We start from the raw sequence: 18,794 nt of genomic DNA, 5'->3' as shown, positions 1-18,794 counted from the left end.
GTGTCCTTTCAAAAGGAAGAGGAGTTTCCTAAGATTCACCCATTGTAAATTCAGTCACATATCTGTGTCAAGGTACGAGGAGGCTTGTCAAGTTGCTTCAGTTAGAGAACAGACTCCACCGGCAAAGATAATATGCCATGGATAGAAACCAGATATATTTTTTCTATCCAAGTTTATATCAGGGAATCATCAAGTAAATGGAATTGTAGAGACTGCTCCCGTATCCCCTGCTCCCATGGTAATTTAGTTGAATTGACTCATTGTGCAACTGTCTAATTTGACTATGACCCACAGTAAGAAATAGATTTTACATCTTAACCTGATAGACATGCACATGAATGCAGCAAAGAATTCACAGAACAGTGCTATTTTTTTATTTTTATTTTTTATTTTTTAAAAGATTTTATTTATTTATTCATGAAGGACACAGAGACAGAGAGAGAGGCAGAGACACAGGCAGGGGGGAGAAGCAGGCTCCATGTAGGGAGCCCAACGCAGAACTCAATCTCAGGTCTCCAGGATCACGCCCTGGCCTGAAGGCAGTGCTAAACCACTGAGCCACCGGGGCTGCCCTAAAAAGATTTTATTTATTTATTTGACACAGAGAGAGAGACACACACACACACAAGCCTGGGAGCTGTGGATGGAGAAGGAGAAGCAGGCTCCCCGCTGAGCAGGGAGCCCGATGTGAAGCTCGATCCCAGGACCCTAGGATCATGACCTGAGCTGAAGGTAGATGGTTAACAGACTGAGCCACCCTGGGCGCCCCAGAATAGTGCTATTTTTATACACTAGTATTTTGTGTTCTTTTCTATTCTATTCTGTTTTTTTTTTTCTTAATATTTTATTTATTTGAACAAATAGACACAGAGAGAGAGAGAGAAAGGCAGAGACACAGGCATAGGGAGAAGCAGGCTCCATGCTTCGGGAGCCCGACGTGGGACTCGATCCCTGGTCTCCAGGATCACGCCCTGGGCCGAAGTTGGCACTAAACCACTGAGCCACCCGGGCTGCCCTTCTATTCTGTTTTTTTAATTTTTTAAAAAAATTTTTTAAAGACTTTTTTTTTAAGATGTTATTTATTTATTCATGAGAGACAGAGAGAGATAAAGAGAGGCAGAGACACAGGCAGAGGGAGAAGCAGGCTCCATGCTTTGGGCGCCCAACATGGGACTCGATCCCTGGTCTCCAGGATCAGGCCCTGGGCTGAAGGTGACGCTCAACCACTGAGCCACCCTTGCTGCCCTTCTATTCTGTTTTTATTTTTATTTATTTATTTTTTTAGACTTTTTTTTTTAAAGATTTTATTTATTTATTCTGTTTTTAATGCTGGTTTTGACCCACTAAGTTGTTTTCCAATCTACTAATGGTCACAACACGAAGTTTGATAAAATTGCTTCTGCCATCATCACCCTTCCCGTGTACGGAGACAGTGATGGTGAGGCATGTGACTGTGTCCAATGCAACTAGGTATTCTGAGTGCTTGGCACACAGCCTGGTGCATGTTGGCATGCAGTGATGTTTGTTAGATGAACCTGGCAGGAATAAAGACGGCACACGTCATGTTACCACTTTGCATGCGGATATGTCAACTCATATATCTGCATCATTTATTTATTTTTTAGAAAATTTTATTTATTCAAGAGGGAGAGAGAGAGCGCACAGGGTGAGGAGCAGAGGGAGAGAGACAAGCAGACTTGTGCGGGGATCTATCTCAGGACCCTGAGATCATGACCTGAGCCGAAACCAAGAGTCAGATGTTTAACCGACTGAGTCACCCAGGTGCCCCTCCGTATTTTTAATTCAGTCTTTAACATGTTATGGTGTTAATCATCATGGTTGGCTATCAAGTGAATGGTGTTTTGCAATGAATATGCAAAATAAATTTTGAGTTAACTTTCCCTTTGGTGTTATCCAGTCTGATTCACTCCCTGCAAGGTTATAATAACAGCCCTAATTTATTGAGGTTATAATAACAGCCCTAATTTATTGAGACTTTACTAACTCAGAGAGAGGTGAAGTAACTTGCACAAGGTCCTAGGCTAGAAAGCAAGAGAGCTGGAATTTATCACTAGTGCCCACACACTTAGCCCCTGTGCCCGGAAGTTCAAAAAAGAGAGAATGTTTGGAACCTTTTGAAACATCTTAGATTTTTTTAAAAAATTCTGAAGCTAATACTTTGGGAGGTTAGCTAATTCTGTGGAACATGGGTCCAGTGAGATCCACCTAGAAGCAGGGATCACCATCAAATAGTCTTAGAAAATATGACTTGCCTTCTCCTGGTTCCTGAAGATTCATAATGGACATCAGCCTCCTAAAGCCCTGAGAGGTCCCGCAGCAAGCAGACCTGCTTCGCTTTAACTGAGCATTTCTCAAACTTAATTACCCATAAAACTACTAGCGGTCTAACCGGTTGGACATAGCTTCTGAGGGACTGTTCTTGGAAATGCTGAGCTGGGCGTGTAGATCAACGTTGGAAAATGACCTCTTGCAAGATGCAGCAAACCACAGATAGATTTTATTTGAACTTCACAGTGTTTTAATAGTTTAAGTGACTGTTAATATTTTGAAATGGGCGAATGTGACAATACTTCAAAATTATGGCATTCGGTACAGGTCCAGGTTTCAGATATTTCTGGAGAGTGGAAAGTTTCATCCTACATTCCCAAACAGGATGTGAGTTGTGGCTGCCTCTGGGGATGGGGCATTCACTCTCCAGCTCATCCGGCCCCCACGCCTCTCACATTCCCAACAGCGTGGGGTGGGAGTTGTCCTTCACTACAACACTTGCATTATTATTTTTTTGTGGTAGGGTTCAGAGTAAAGTGAACTCTCTCCATCACACACCACGTTACTTCCTTCCTAGCACTTATCACAGTTTGAAGCTACTTAGATGACCATCTGGTTAATATACTATAAATCCAGCCTGAGAGTCAATCTGTTGGCAGATGTTGAGCAATAAAGAAGAGGCTTGAATGCTCTTGTTTATTCATTCAACAAACAACTGAGTACTTTCTTTGTGCCAGGAATGATTTTAGGGTGGATAGAATGATGTACCTCATGAAAGCTTTCATTCCAATGAAGAGAGCCACAGTAAACAAGAAAACAAACAAAAAGGGGCACCTGGACGGCTCAGTCAGTTAAGCATCTGACTCTTGGTTTCAGCTCAGGTCACGGTCTCAGGGTTCTGAGATCGAGCCCCACATTGGTGGGAGGGGGCAGGTGGCAAGGAGTCCGGTTGAGATTCTCCTTCTCCCTCCCCCTTTGCCCTCCAGCCTCCTCCCTCTCTCCAAAATAAATAAATAAATAAAATCTTTAAAAAGGAAGCAAAAGGAAATAAACAAATAAATATAAAGGGCTGCAAATGAAATCTATAAATGAAATCAACAGCGTTTTGGGATAGGAAGCAGGGTGGAGAGGTAGCAGATAATTAAATGGGTAGGGGACAGGGCCAAGGAGTTTGGTCCTATCTAAAAATTCAGGGAAAAGGATGAGACTTTTTTTTTTCTTTTTCTGCACAAAGCCAAACCATTCTTAGAAGGTCTGCAGCCCAATTTTGGCAGCATGCAAAACAGTTTTCTCACTCCTGAGTTAGTGTTTGTTAAACAGATGACAAACATATTCTAGGCTGTGGGTCACTAGCTTTTATATTTTGAAGTACTTAAAAAAAAAAAAAACCTGGATATTTTCCTTCTAATAAATCTGAAATGCCATGATCACTCTGGATGGAGCTTGTACATGTTGGAACAGAAGAATCTTCCACAGATCCCCTTGTGCCCGACGGGACCTGCCCTGGGAATCACTCTCCACCCTCTCTTTGCCCACGGCAAATGTATTTTTCCATTTTATATCATGCAGAGTGGACCTCAAGAGGATGCCAACTCGTGTGTCCTTAGGCATATCCTCAAAGCAGTGACTGCTGCAAAACCAAACCAAACCAAACCAAACCAAACCAAAAATGAAAAAGCAAGAAAAAAAACATTTCGTTGCTTAATTCTCTATCCACATTTCACTGGCCGTTGGAAATTAAGTCAACAAATTCAACAAATTCACTAACCCCTCAAGTAGAGGAGTTCTGAGAGAGAAAATGGAAAGCCTTATTCATAGGAAGCAAGTGTGAATTGCTTTCTTTGATAGATTCCTTTCCACCTTCCAACTCTGACCACAATGAACAACTGCTTTATTTAATCTTATAAATACAATAGCCCTGCGTCAGTCAACACCGTGGATTAATGAGGCTCTACGTCATATAGGTGCTGTGTTAGGCTTTTGCTGCGAGATGAGTTCTTAATACCCCCAGGTTCGGTCTGCGGAGCATTAAAGCAGGTGGTGATCGTAAGATTTACAATAAGGAGCATCCTGCTGGATAGCTGGTCCAGCCTGGCCTGCTTCAATTAGGATAAGAAGATAAAATGAACAGTATTGCCTCTCTTCTCCCCAAAAGAGGAGGGCAAGCGAGTAAGTGGAATGTTGTCAAGTCTGTGCCACGCAGCTTAGATCCCTCTCTTAGGAAACATGCCAGAAGACAAAGAAGAGATAGTTTTCACGTTTCAATATTTTAATGTTCTTTGCATTGCCGTCTGAAGTCCTTGATAATTTCTTAATCAGCTCTGTGGATCACTGGGCAGCTTGTTTCAACCATGGCAATTTGGCAGTCTCAGACAGCGTGCTTTTTGAATGAGCAATTTGACACATAGGAATTTATTGAGAAAATGGGCAGAATTTTATCCACAAGGATTTTTTTTTTTTTTTTTTAATTCCAGCAACGTCTGTCAGAGAAAACTTGGGAGGCGCCTGGGTGGCTCAGCCAGTTAAGCCTCTGCCTTCAGCTCAGGTCATGACCCCAGGGTCCTGGTATCGAGGCCCACCTCGGGCTCCCTGCTCAACGGGGAGCCTGCTTCTCCCTCTCCCTCTGCCTGTCGCTCCCTTTGCTTGGGCTCTCTCTGTGTCAAATAAATAAATAAAACCTTAAAAAAAAAAAAAGTTGGGAAGATTAAAATGATCCAATAAAGGGAGCTGTTCTGTTGATTCTGGGACACCCTTACCCTGGACATCCTAAGCCAGCATGACACAGAAATGGAATGAGTGACCTGTGAAAACGATGTTAAGTGAGAAGAGCAGGGTCCTAGAAGGAAGGATCCTTCCAGGGTAAAAATCATATCTGCCCACTTACCCACACGTATTCATCCTTTTGGAACCCAAAGGGAGGTGTGGAGTGAGAAATTACACCTTGTTGATAGCAGTCGCTTTCAGGAATGGAATGACGGGTGCAGTGTACATTTTTCCTCTTTCCTCACCCAGATTTTCTCATTTTTGTAAAAGGAGCAAACTCAAGGTGCTCCTGGCTGAGGAAATACTGCAATCCCGGTAATTCCCTGATCGTCCACTAAAGGGCGCTGTGGGGCTGGAGCTCCCTGAGTTGCAGGACAAACTGCAGCCAGGCTGCTAGAAACTACACTTCACACCAGAAGTCCTTTTTAGACAGTAATTCCGGAACCATGCAATTCGCAGCGAGGGTGGCAAGGCCTTGCTCAGAAATAACACTGACTTTTTAAAGACCCTTAGAACTAGTGCGTAGTGGTCTCCAGCAGATGAGAAAGAGGAAGTTGGCTGTGGATGGCCCGTCTTCGGAGCCTTTCGCAATTGGCCATTTCTTAGAAGCCGTGTTCTTTCCCCATTTTTGCTGTGGACTCAAACGGTGTGAGTGCCTTTTTGTCAGCTGATGTAAATTTGGGTGGGAAGGGCGGGGGAAAATAAAAATTAGCTACAATCATAAACTCTCCTTAGGTGGTTTTGAGCTGCATGGTAAAGCAAAGTAAATATATATATAATGTATGTCTATAAATATATTGTTTTTTTAAAAGATTTTATTTATTTATTCATGAGAATACACAGAGAGGAGAGAGAGAGAGACTGAGAGGCAGAGACACAGGCAGAGGGAGAAGCAGGCTCCATGCAGGGAGCCTGATGCAGGATTTGATCTCATGTCCCTAGGATCACACACTGGGCCGAAGGCAGGTGCTAAACCCCTGAGCCACCCAGGGATCCCTGTCTATAAATATTTTATATATATATATGTATATATTTGTTTTCCTCTTCCAAATTATATAATTCCAAAATTATATACATATAATTTTGAAGTTCCACGAAGCATTTTTAGTAGACTTTGGTTTTGGAGTTCCTGCTTGTTTCTTAATTTGCTTTCCCTTCTGAGCAAATGGAGAGATAAATTCTATCTTCAAGAATTAACCAAATTCCATTTTTCACCCTCAATCTGACAATGGCTCCATGCAGGTGACGGTGCTCTCGGAGGAAGACAGTCTGGAGACCATTGTTGCCGAGCACACGATGCCCTTTGTGCTGGGGGGGCATCCAAGTGGGGGAGGAAACAGAGCTTTCCCTTTTATCCCAGGCAGCATGTGGCTCGAATTTCTAACACATGGAAAGGAATGGAGTAATGGGTTTCTGTACCATTCGGGGTCTTTCAGACAAATTTTCTTGTGTTAAACTGTATACTAGGCGCTGATCCTTGGTACAAGGATTCAAACTGAAACCAGGGGCGCACCATCCGTGAAGAAACCTAGGTGGGGGAGACATTTATCACTAATAGGTCCAGACAAGGCTTTCATGGCCTTGACCATTCTGTCTTATGTTTTCACTTTGACAGGGTAGACCTTGCTTAAAGGGGCTGAAATGCAGTTGACAATTCACAGTCGAAGGAAGGTGCCAGAAGTTCCATATGGCTTTTATTATAAACACTCAAATTATGATAACGCGGCATTATTTTTCAACATGACAAATTGTGATCCCGTAACTAGTGTCGCTGCCTATTTGCCCTTTGGAGGCAACAGCAAGGGGAGAGAAATAGGCTTCTTCCACACAGATGAAAAACAAGCTGACACCACGAACACCTGTTTGTATAAAAGAAGTTTCCAGATATTTCCTGAGGAACGTTTGTGCTTCTAAAATTTCTGTTTGCTGAAAATGATCTGGAGGCCTGATGAGAATAGCAAAGACATATTCGTAGTTAGGAACAAAGATCGTTCTACAAATAAGTCAATATGAAAGGCATCATCTTTCTGACTGTGTTTAGTTTCTCCCTCTGGGTGTTTTTTTTTTTTTTTAAATTTGGAATCACTCACCTACATTTTGTTTTAATTTTGATTTTTATACATAATACCTGGCTCAAAATAAAAAAAAAAAACTATGTAATGGTACATCTATCTACCAATGCCACCTCCAATAGATAATCACTGTTTGAATTTTTAAGTGTATCCTTCCGGGGTTTCTTAGCACATACATAAGCAAATACAAGCATACTTTTTCATTCCTTTTTCTTTTTTTTACACAGAAGTTAATATAATACACACTCTGTTCTAGTCCATGCTTTTTTTCCAGTCAGCACAATTTTGATATCTGTACAGCTTTCTCGTTTCCAACACTTGTGTAGTATGCCAGGGTGTGGATGTGCCATGATCTAGTTCACCAAGACCCTAACAATGACATTGGGCTGGTTTCCCAACATTTGCTAGTGCCTCACTGCAATAAATAACTTCATGCATTTGTTTTTTCACACGTGTGTGAATTGGGGTTTAGAGTCAACTCTTAGAAGGGGAATTGCTAGATAAAAGAGTCTGTTCTTTAAAAAAAAAAATGTTGGTGGATAATGCCAAATTGCCCTCAATCAGGACCCAACTAATTTACATTCCAATCAGCAGTGAATAAGAGTGTCTGCTTCCCAAACCAGCCTCCCAACGGAATGTTTCCAAACATTTGGATTTTTTTTCCCCTCTCAATCTTTCCTTTTATGGCATCTGGATTTTGAGTCACAGTTACAAACGTCTTCTCGATCCAAAATCATAGAATATAAATATTTTTCCCATGTTTTCTTCTAGTGTTTTTATCCATTTGGATTTTTTCTTTGCATAGGGTTGAGTTAGGACATCAAGTTAATTTTTCTTTAGATGACCACCTTGCTGTCCCTGTGTCTTTTGTGAAACAGCTCTTCACTTCAAGATAGGTCTGAGGTGTCATCTTTATTATACACTCAATTCCCCTATGTCTCTGGATAAAATGTGTTGCATAGCAGGGGGGAGCAGTAGGGACAAGAGAAAGTAAAATAGGAAAACTCTTGGCAGAAAGATGATATTTGATGAAACACCTGAAGAAGGGAGTTGGGGGAGGCAGGGCAACATGGACTGCACATGCTTTTTGCCTCTGAGATAATATGGGCCTGGAGTCAACATCCAGCTCTACTCTATGACCATACGCAAGTTATTTATCCTTTTCATGCTTCAATTTATTCATCAGTAAAAAGCAAAACAAAACAAAACCTGCATATAATACATATACTTCATGAAATCCTTGTGCAAATGAAATGAGGTCTTCTAAGCTAGTTTAGCAGGGCCTAACACATCAAGGTTGGTCATTATTATTATTATTATAGACCTTTTTTTCTCCTCATTCTACATTCCTCAAAGAATTCATGGCTGCAAAATAATACACCACATGGAATGTGTAAATATTTCTACGCTTGAGTCCCACACCGGACTCCCTGCTTCTCCCTCTGCCTGTGTCTCTGCCTCTCTCTATCTCTCTCTGTGTCTCTCGTGAATAAGTAAATAAAACCTTAAAAAAAATACATATTGTTCCTCTCCTTCCTTTTTTATTGCTGAATACTATTCCGTGCTACGGAGAGACCTCATTTTGTTTAATCAATCCTCCGTTGAGACACATTCAGTTGTTTCCAGTTTGGGGCTATTACAAATGTAATAGTTGCTTATAAACTTTCATGGGTAGGTTTTTGTGTGAATATATGTCTTCATTTCACTGGTGAAAACAGCCCAGGAATGCAATTAATTGCTGGGATGTATTGCGGTTGTGTATTTACTTTGTCAAGAAACTGGTAAATTCTTTTCCAGAGAGGCTGTACCATTTTATGTGCCCATCAGCAAGCAATGTGTGAGTGATCTCGTTTTTCTGTCTCCTTGGCAGCACTTTTTTTGGTCAGTGGCTCCTCTGTTTCCAAGTCGAGGATCGATGAGGCAAACAGACACCCCAGGGCACTCCCCACTGCGTGGTTCCTCCATTCCCTAGCCGGTGTGTCTTCTCCTCTTCACCTTGCAGAGAGAAACCTGGGATTTCCCATTGTGCTCACTGGGAGGATCAGGAAACGTTCCTATTCTCTTTCTGAAAGCAGAAGTCAGGTCCTCTTTAAAAGCCAGTAGAAGAAGAAAAACCATTTCAGGGAAAGGGCTCAAGTTCAAGCTTGAGGATCTCAAGGTGAAAGGCCACTGGGGAAGCTCTCACTGGGGAAGATCCCCAGGCCGACCAACCCCCTCCTTGCACTGAGCAGGGAGGGCTTACCCTCGGCTGCTGTCCAAGACTCGAGAGCCTGCTGCATCTGGGAAATCAGAGGGGCAGAGGTCAGCATCTTCAGAGATGTCAGGAGGAGATGCCGGGGCATGGAGGAGAGGGTTGGAGGGCTCCTCCGTTCCAGGAGCCCTGTTGAACTGTTTCTCCTCCATTCAGAGTGCTTTACCCTGGGGAAAGAGGTACTAATGCTCATCCGCTGCCCTCAGGGGATGGCCGTAGTGGCAGGTTTTCCCTGATGGTCCCCTAAACCCATGGGGACCACCCAACCTCCCTCCAATCCATTCCCCCTTCGATGGACTTCACTGTGTCCCATGGTATCTCCAGGAGGTTCGTAAGTGTTCCCTGGGTGTCGACCTTAGTGGAACTGAGAAACCTAACCCCGAACCTTCCCCAGCCCTGTTCCCTCCTCATCCTCTCTGCATTTTTCATGCTCTTGTCTCTGGCTAAAGTCCACCCCCCCCCACCCCACCCCCACCTCCACCGGTCTACCTGGGACAGGCTCCATGGCCAAGGCAAACACTGCTTCACCCTCAGGCCTTCGCCTCCCTCTTCTCCAGTTGTTCTCAGCCCCGAGGCACATGGCCATCCCCTGGGGTTCTGCAGACCTCCAGAAATCCTCGTTGAATTGGTCTGAATAGGTCTGGGCATTGGCTGAAAAACTGCCCAGAGATCACAGAGAAGAATCAGTGTCTCTTGCTCCCTGCAGGAAACACCAGCCGGGCAGCTGGCAGTGACTGTTTGCAGGCCCTTCCACTCGCTGTGAGGAGCACCGGGGGCCCATGGGCTGTGGGGCCGGAGGGGGGGCAGAGCAGCTGAGCCAGCCTGGGTGCCAGGGGCCTCCCTGAGCAGGTGCCTCCTCGCCCCTCCATGCCTGTTCCCCAGGACTTCACCCACAGTCTCATTCACCCTCTCTTCCCTCATCTTCTCTGTTTGTTCTCTTGCAATCTTGACTGCTGGAGGCCTAAGTTACATTTACTGGTTCATCTGCATTTTTGTTTGGTTTTGCTTTGCTCCCCTGCTGGAATGTCCGCGGTCTGAGGACAGGGCTGGGCGCGTCTCGTTTGCTGCTGTATTCCCACTGACCGTGCCCGTGTGGGGCGCCTGGTAGACATTTGATAAGTAGCTTCTTTCCTGAGTCCTATGCTGTCGTGGGCAGACCCCAAACCTTGATTCAAAAATCCAGTCCAGGGCAGCCGGGGTGGCTCAGCGGTTTAGTGCCGCCTTCAGCCCAGGGCCTGATCCTGGAGACCCGGGATCGAGTCCCACGTTGGGCTCCCTGCGTGGAACCTGCTTCTCCCTCTGCCTGTGTCTCTGCCTCTCCCTCTCTCTCCTCTCTGTGTATTCTCATGAATAAATAAATAAAATCTTAAAAAAAAAAATCCAGTCCAATTTAAAAACTTCAATCTCCTGTCCGTGTTACCATGCCTCCCAGTTTTTCTCAAGAATCAAGCTCTGACTCGAGCTTGGCCTTGCCAGCTGGAAGGGGTTGGACGTGTCCTTTTACTTCTCCTCCTCGACCCTCAGGTGTGTGAGTTCAGGGAGGAGGGATGGAGAGAAGAGGGCTCGCTGGTGCCATCGTCCTCTCTGGACTGTTTGCGTGTTTTGTGTTGTAGGCATCCACAGACGGCTCTCTCTGGGGCAGAAACGGGGAGGGAAGTCTCTACTCTCTGCTGCTATTGGGTCTCCTTGCCCTGCACCTCGTGTGAGGGACAGCAAGGCTGCCCCAGCCCAGAACCCTCTCGTGGCACCTGCTCCATAAGAAGCTGGCACTCAGCACCTCCTCAGTCCAGCTCGTGGTAGTATTTTCCTACCCACTGTGAGGGTCATGGCCTGTCTACCTTAGTGGAACTGAAAAACCTAACCCCGAACCTTCCCCAGCTCTGTTCCCTCCTCATCCTCTCCGCAGTTTTCATGCTCTTGTCTCTGGCTAAAGTCCCCCTCCCACCCCCCCCACCTCCACCGGTCTACCTGGGACAGGCTCCATGGCCAAGGGCAAACACTGCTTCACCCTCAGGCCTTTGCCTCCCTCCTCTCCAGTTGTTCTCAGCCCCGAGGCACATGGCCATCCCCTGGGGTTCTGCAGACCTCCAGAAATCCTCGTTTAATTGGTCTGAATAGGTTTGGGCATTGGCTGAAAAACTGCCCAGGTGGTTGGTTCTACTATGCAGCCCGACTAAGGGTCCGTGAGCCAGAGGGGCACACTTGCCTTTTAATCAGAGGACTGTCCTCTCTCTCAGCCTTTATCCACTACGAGACTGGCAGCAATAGGAAGACCGTGGAATCACTAACATTCGCTGAATGCTTAGCAGGTGCTACCCCTTGTCCTGGGTCCTTTAAGTGGACCATCCCATTTCCTGCCCCCATGACCCTAAGAGGTGGGTGCTGCTCACTATTCTCCTTTTATAGATGAGCACACCGGTGCACAGATGTTAGAGAACATGCCCAGGACTGCACAGGTGTGGATGGAGGAGCAGGGAGTGGAGTCTGGGCCGCCGGCTAACAGGAACCCGGGCTAACACTCTGTGGTCTCTCTGCAACCTGGGCCTAGTCCAAGTTCCCCCATAGTTAGTGAACGAAGATGAGGAAATGAGTGAACGGAAATCACTCTGTCCGAGGCCACACTGTAAGGCAGACCTAGTGGGGTGTTTCTCAGTTACATTTATTCCTTGTACCGCCTTCGTAATGGCTCATCTCCCAAAACACCTGTTTGATTATTTATGTAATAGTTTTTTTTTTTATCTCAAATTGTATTTCAAGTGTTCTTTTTACTCAGCTACACCTAAGCAAAAATATCCATAGTACCAAAGGTTCGATGCTAGGAATATTTTTCGACAGCAGCTGAAACATTAACTTTGTGTGGGCGCGTGCACACGCACCACCTAAAACAAAATCACCGCACCTGTAGGTACACCTGCACTCATCTGCTATAAACAGAATTTTCAGCCATCCTTCTGCCTTAACAGTGTGGATTTGAATTATATCTTGAATTAAAAAAAAGTTCAACTCATTCTAGAACCTGTTTTGTTTTTTGTTTTTTGTTTTTTTTTAAAGAGCATCTCTTCCAAAACAAAAACAGTTTTTGCCTAGAATGAACTAGAAATCCTAACAAGTTTGTTAAGGTCGTGGGTTTTAGCTGCTTTTAGTTTTATGTAGTTCCAGATCCTTATTGAGGCATTTCTCAAGAAGTACCTCTCTGTTTAGAAACAGTGCTGGGGCTGAGGGAACCCTGTGGAATACATGTGTTATTATTACCTTTTCGAATATTCATCAAAATGTGTGTGGGGTTTTATTTTTATTTTTAGGGCCATTTCACAAAAGCCCCCAAAATAGCAGACTATTTTAATGCATAATCTTCTGGCCTGGCCTCTGGCATTAGGCTAGTCTTGTGTACCAAACTTATATGCCAAGTGAGTGCCGAGGGGAACAGGTGTATAGAAACTCAGAGAAGGGAATGCATAGATGCTGTGGATTTCAAGACCCAGAAAGATGTCAGTGAAGAATGGATGGGTTTGAGGTAACCTGCCTTAGCCCAGGGTCATAGGCATAGAGATGGGGAAAGGAATACAGGTTTAGAATGCTTCCTGCCCTCCTGCGTGAGTTAGAGGAGAAAATCAGTCCCTGTATTACATTCCTTGCACCAATAAACTCCCAGATCCCCAAAACAGAGTTATTATTTTAAAACATCAGTACTTTTTAGGGGCATCTGGGTGGCTCAGTCAGTTGAGCATCTGACCCTTGGTTTTGGCTCAAGTCATGATCTCAGTGTGGTGAGATCGAGTCCCACGTTGGGCTCCTCTCGCAGCGTGCAGTCTGCTTGAGATTCTCTCTCTCTCTCTCTTTCCCTTGGCACCTCCCCCTGCTCACGCTCTCTATTTAAAATAGGTAAGTAAATCTTTTAAAAAAATCAGTACTTTTGAAAAGTTGGTATGATTTGCACTGTGGGGCTCGTGGCAAGTCAAACAAAGTCTCTGGGGATAATGTACAGATCATTAGACTAGGTGACCACAAAGTTGGGAAATATTGGCATCACACACAACCTCTTTGTAGAATTGGGAGAAAAGGGGTTTTGTTCAGGATGCAACGTGCACTGCTGTGTTTGTTACCCTCTGGCTCCAAACAATGTCCCTCCAACTAACTGCAAATGCTGAATATGTTAGAAAGCAGAGGAGGGGAAGGAAGAGTGAGTCTCATAAGCTCCTGATTGTTCTGCACACCCGTGGGCAGAAGAAGTATGGCTGGAATTAGGGGGTAAGGGAGAAAGGGGTGCGAAGCCAGAGTATCACTGTGAGAGTCTGCATTCAACAAGTAGGCCACGGTGAAAACTCTGTTTTACACCTAGGACATAGCTGGCAGCAAGGGGAGAGAAGAACAGGAGATCCCCACTGTGAGTGGCTCTGTCCCCGGGAACCCAGAAGAACGGGATCCTGCAAAGGAGGACCTCCAGACAACAAACACAACCGAGAATAATAATTCCATCATGAGCTTCTTTAAAACTCTGGTGAGTGGTTGCCTCCCCTTCTTTCCTTATTCTATTGCTCAAAAAGTTTGTTAATTATATATATTATATAAAATTTCATATATAAATTATATTATATATTTAAATAAATATAATATATTTATATAAACTATACATATTATAAATTATAATATATAAATATAAAATATAATTCATATATAATTTATTATATATAATAATGGGTACAATATATGATATATAAATTGCATTTGTATATAATATAAATATATTATATATTATATATTTATATTAATATGTAATACAATTTATATAATATATAAATATTTATATATTTGGTTTTGGTTTTTTTAAAAAACAAAAACAGAGCAGCTCACTTCTACTTTAAATTGCAGCTCACCTCCTTCTCATTTCCAGTAGCTAATTTGTACTATATTCCTATATTCTCAGATCTCTCCACACACAATTAAAGACTAACATGAAAAAAAACCAAAACCAATAATTCATATATTTTTAATATATGTATTTATATTTATATTTATTATATTATCTATAATATAATTATATTATATATTTATATATTATGTTAAATATAAATATAAGTTATATTTATATATCAGTTATAAATATATATGGGTAATATATACCCATTATTGTATTGAATGGGGTATCATGATGGGGCCGCTGGAACATTGGAGAACGGGGATGAGATGTGCTTTGCAAGGGAATTGTGTCACATTGAGCTCTCAGCGAGGGAGCCCTCAGAGCTGGGAACTTAGGCATAAACAGCGGGTGCCCAAGCTGGGTGACATGGGCTGTGTTGTCATGGAACTCTACTGTGCTTGCATGTCTATGGCCATTGATCATACACATAATTGGAAAATACCTCCTTTGAGTTGTCGACCTATCAAAGCACTTCTGCCACTCGAATGGCAAATAAACTAGAAATCACTTCCTATTCTGTTACAACTGAACCTACCGTTTTAACTGCCCAAGGGCAGGGACCCATGGCTTGGAATGCTTGCTTGTCTCTGACTCCTCAAGGTAGCCACAGCCTGGCACATGTCCGACATGCAAGAGGACTGAATGAATCAATGAATGAATCCATGAATGCAAAATCAAAGGGACAGCTCCAAGTGTGTTTGGGTTCTTTCCAAAGCCCAAGACGAACCTCGGAAGGTAACAACAAGTCAGCAGAATGTGCTGCAAACACCAAAGGGTTGTGCATTTGTTTGGATTAGTGGTAGAAGTGATGGAAAGTCCATGACCTTCTAGGAGACAGTTTTGAATGTGGTCAAGCTCTTAGTGAATGTATAAGGTCTGATGTATTTTATGATAAAACATTAATTTTTTAAAAACTTTTTTGTACCTAGAAAATTCTCTAGAAGTCCATGGCTTTCTACTCAATGGGGTAAAACACTTTTGTACTGAAAAGAACTTCTCACCACATTCTTCACCTGCAGAGTGAACCACACTCCTCGCCCCACCCCCCCACCCCAAAATGGTGTATCTATGCAATCAAATCACCCTAAGGAGCTAGCTATGATTTTTAATATTTCGTTTTCTTAAAATTTTAAGGTTTCACCAAACAAAGCCGAGACAAAAAAAGATCTGGAAGACACGGTAGGTAGTTTGAAGTATGTTCGTGTTTGGATTTGTGTCGGAGGTTGGATTTGGATTTGTGTCTGTTGCTTGGTTTCTTGAATTTTGTGGGGTGGGTGGGTGTGTACATATATATTTATATACATACTTAGCAATTTAATAGTGCTGCTCGATTATCTTTAAAATGTTTCATTTGTGTCAGTGGTATTTTAATGAAAATTTCAGTGGAAAGCCTAAAATATATGCTAAGTCTGGATACATAATGTCACAATAACCAATTTCATATATGAAATAAGAACAGAAGACTAATAACCATATATCATGTTAGTCTCTAATTGTGTGTGGAGAGATCTGAGAATACAGGAATATAGTACAAATTAGCCACTGGAAATGAGAAGGAGGTGAGCCGCAATTTAAAGTAGAAGTGAGCTGCTATGTTTTTGGTTTTTAAAAAATATGTTCTGTGTTTTTCATGTAATTTGGGAAAAATAAATCTCCACCACAAAGGCAATTGTTTGGTGAAATGAAAGAGTCACCATGGGACACTTGCCAAGGGAAGGAATGTTTAGAGTTAGGATGCTCTAGAGAGTCTAAATTTATTCACTGTCATCCTAGAAATCCAACCAATTCCCCTCAAATTGTGTTTGGAACAACTACTTTCTAGAGATGTTTTCCTTTACACTTGACAGAACTGATTATCCCTTAATGGAATACAAGGTTTAACTTTCACGGGAATCGTGAGGAAAGTTTAACTTGGTGACAGATAAGTGTCTTGCGCCCTTCTTTTGATAACTGAAAGTGCTTTGAAAGACACTGGGACCCAATAAATGGCTTGGCCAACCCGGCACATCTGTTACCAATATTTGAAGGGGCCAGGTCGGGAAAAGGATCCTAGAATTTATCTCGAGGCCTAAGTTTGAGCTCTAGTCCAGCCACACAGTGGCTGTGTGATGTGATCCAAATCCATCTGAATCCAAATTTCAACATCTGCAAAACCGGGACAAGAAAAATTCTGTCTCCCCACCCCAGCATTGGATGAAGGTGTGCAATGCCTGGTAAACCATGGAACTCTATTCAAATGTAGGTGATCCCTATTTCCATAATGGCCACAAGATGTATTGGACGCCGTGATTACATTTGCAGTGTCTTGATTGGTTCTTCTACAATGTTCTTCTTCCATTAGAAAAAAAATATACCTCTGAGGTATCTATATGTGTTTTCCTATAAAATTAGTCTTTTGCTACAAGGCAGCTAGGGTCAAGTTCAATGAATAGTTGGGTCCAAATGTTTCTCTTTTGATTCTTGTGTCTTGCATTGTTTGAAGTCAGCACAATAGGCTATAAACAGTGGGGTATGTGGGTGTGTTGTGTGGCTTCCCAAGTGACCTGATGCACTCATTCTCCTCAGCTGCCCATGCACCAAGACTCTTCCCCACCAGAATGTGGCCCCATGTGCACATATCCAGCTGATAAAATCTCACTACCTTGCCCGGAGAGATCAGGGTCACTGCTAGCAGAGCGGAGTCTCAGGGGAGGGTTTGTGAATGTAGGTTGTCTATGACACAAACCACCTCTTTCCACAAACCTGCATTCTTAACATCCTTTATTTGTACAAAACTTCTTAGATTCTTGCTTTTGAAGCATCTACACTGTTCATCTTCACATTTCACATTTGGCCCTGACAATTTTGAGCACACTCCACACCCTGCACAAAATCCCCAGCCATTTGTAACTTGAGTCGACAATTCTGAGTGGTTGTTGCTGGGCTGTCTCAGCTCCAATCTCCCCCGACTTTGGCTCAGTGGACTGGCGCATGGTAGACACTTCTCCTGTCTGGGAGGGAGATCTGCCCATATAGAAGCCAGCTGGAATTTTTGCGGGTAACACTGCTCCCCTGAAGTTCCTAAGATTGGTTGGAGAAAGAAAGCCACTCGAGGCAGGGTTTGCCTTGACTCCAGGATGCAAAAATAAATTCGTTGTTTTCATGTATCTTTTTCTTTCCCATGACAATAGCATTTAGATATTTAAAACTATCAAATAAGAACTGTGCTCTCTCTTTTTCATCTGAAAAAGACGGAGCTTAGATGTCCTGTCATTGTCTTTAGCAAATGGAGCTGTGTTAATCTGGGTCATTTAAATAGGTCACCCTGATGAAAAACAACTGTACTTGAAATGGACTGTGAATATGCTGTGTAGCAAATTGTCTTGGAGAGTCTCAAAAAGAGAAACATCCGCCTGATTGAATGCTGTGGTTGAGAGGTGGGGGTGATATAACAGAGTTAATTGTCAAAGTGCTTCAATGCGCTTCAAAGCAACAGGGGGGGAAATGGATTTTGTTTAAAAACAAAGTTCTAAGGCGTCACTGCTGTTGCCCGAAAGGCATCCAAAGCAGAAAGTGTCTGTGATGGCCAAGCGGGACAGAAGACCTGTGAGAACCAAGCTAAAGGCACCAAGAAAAAGCACCTGCACAGCCCCAGGCTAGGATTCGCATTTAGAAAATTCCTTAGGCATAAGGTCTGTATCTTGTTCAATTAGAAAGAAAAAAAAGAAGAAGAACCCTGGTCTTCATCACATGGTACATGTGGCTGTCCTTTGTCCCCTCAGCTCCACTTCAGGGAAGACAGCCTTGTGTGGGTGGGGTCATGAAAGGGAATTAAAAATGATGTGAATCAAATTTCATTGATTCTTTTAAGTCTCCGTAATTACAAACCAACATCTGACTAGTTTTTTCCTAGTGTGGACCAGGGTTCTGAGATTATGCTTCTAACTCAGTGTTTCCCAAATGTCGAAAGTATGCATACCATCTTCATCATTTTCATCACATATATATTCAGTAGTTGATCTTTTTATATTACAATGGACTCATATCTTATTTAAAGATATCTTTAAAGAAAGCTTTGTATTATAACATACATGGAAAACTGGAGTCATTTTTCATAAAGAGGTAACCATTAATATGGCTAATAAAAGAAATAATTACATTCTAGCTACCTTCTCTGTGTTAAACTCCAAATATAATGCCTTTCTAGCTTTATTAAGATGCAATTTGCCAGCAATAGAAAAATGTTAAAGACGTACCAGCATCAGACTTTTTCCTCCAAATGTTCTTAGAAAGATTAGATGAGAGTTGGGAAGGAAAAAAAAAATGTTTTCTCCATTTTAATGTTTTTTTAACTTGGTATCTCTGCTCGACCTAAAATTATCTGTGATCCCACCAATGGTATGCTTCCTACAATTTGGGAAATACTTTTCTAACCTCAAGAAAATAATTTTATCTTTCTGTGGTCTGTTCCGTCCATTCTCCATCTTAACTAAGCTCATACTGACCCAAAACAAAAGCCCAA

At 42.8% G+C, this 18,794-nt stretch overlaps 1 protein-coding gene across 5 annotated transcripts in view; it reads left to right on the top strand.

Annotated features, from left to right (window-relative positions):
- The window catches only part of BCAS1 (brain enriched myelin associated protein 1), a 97,622-nt gene that overhangs the window by 41,968 nt on the left and 36,860 nt on the right, over window positions 1–18,794 (top strand). For 4 of the 5 annotated variants that reach the window (XM_038572625.1, XM_038572626.1, XM_038572629.1 and 1 more), the window contains exons 5-6: window positions 13,715–13,873; window positions 15,428–15,472. In XM_038572625.1, the coding sequence (XP_038428553.1) occupies window positions 13,715–13,873; window positions 15,428–15,472 (204 nt within the window). Of the gene's footprint in view, window positions 1–13,714; window positions 13,874–15,427; window positions 15,473–17,829; window positions 17,965–18,794 lie in introns of all 5 variants that reach the window. The other variant, XM_038572627.1, reaches the window with a different exon arrangement.

This window comes from Canis lupus, chromosome 24 (assembly GCF_011100685.1).
Source record: "Canis lupus familiaris isolate Mischka breed German Shepherd chromosome 24, alternate assembly UU_Cfam_GSD_1.0, whole genome shotgun sequence".
Classification (NCBI taxonomy): domain Eukaryota; kingdom Metazoa; phylum Chordata; class Mammalia; order Carnivora; family Canidae; genus Canis; species Canis lupus.
Note: the sequence above shows the minus strand (reverse complement) of the source record. Positions and strands in the feature narration are given on the sequence as shown.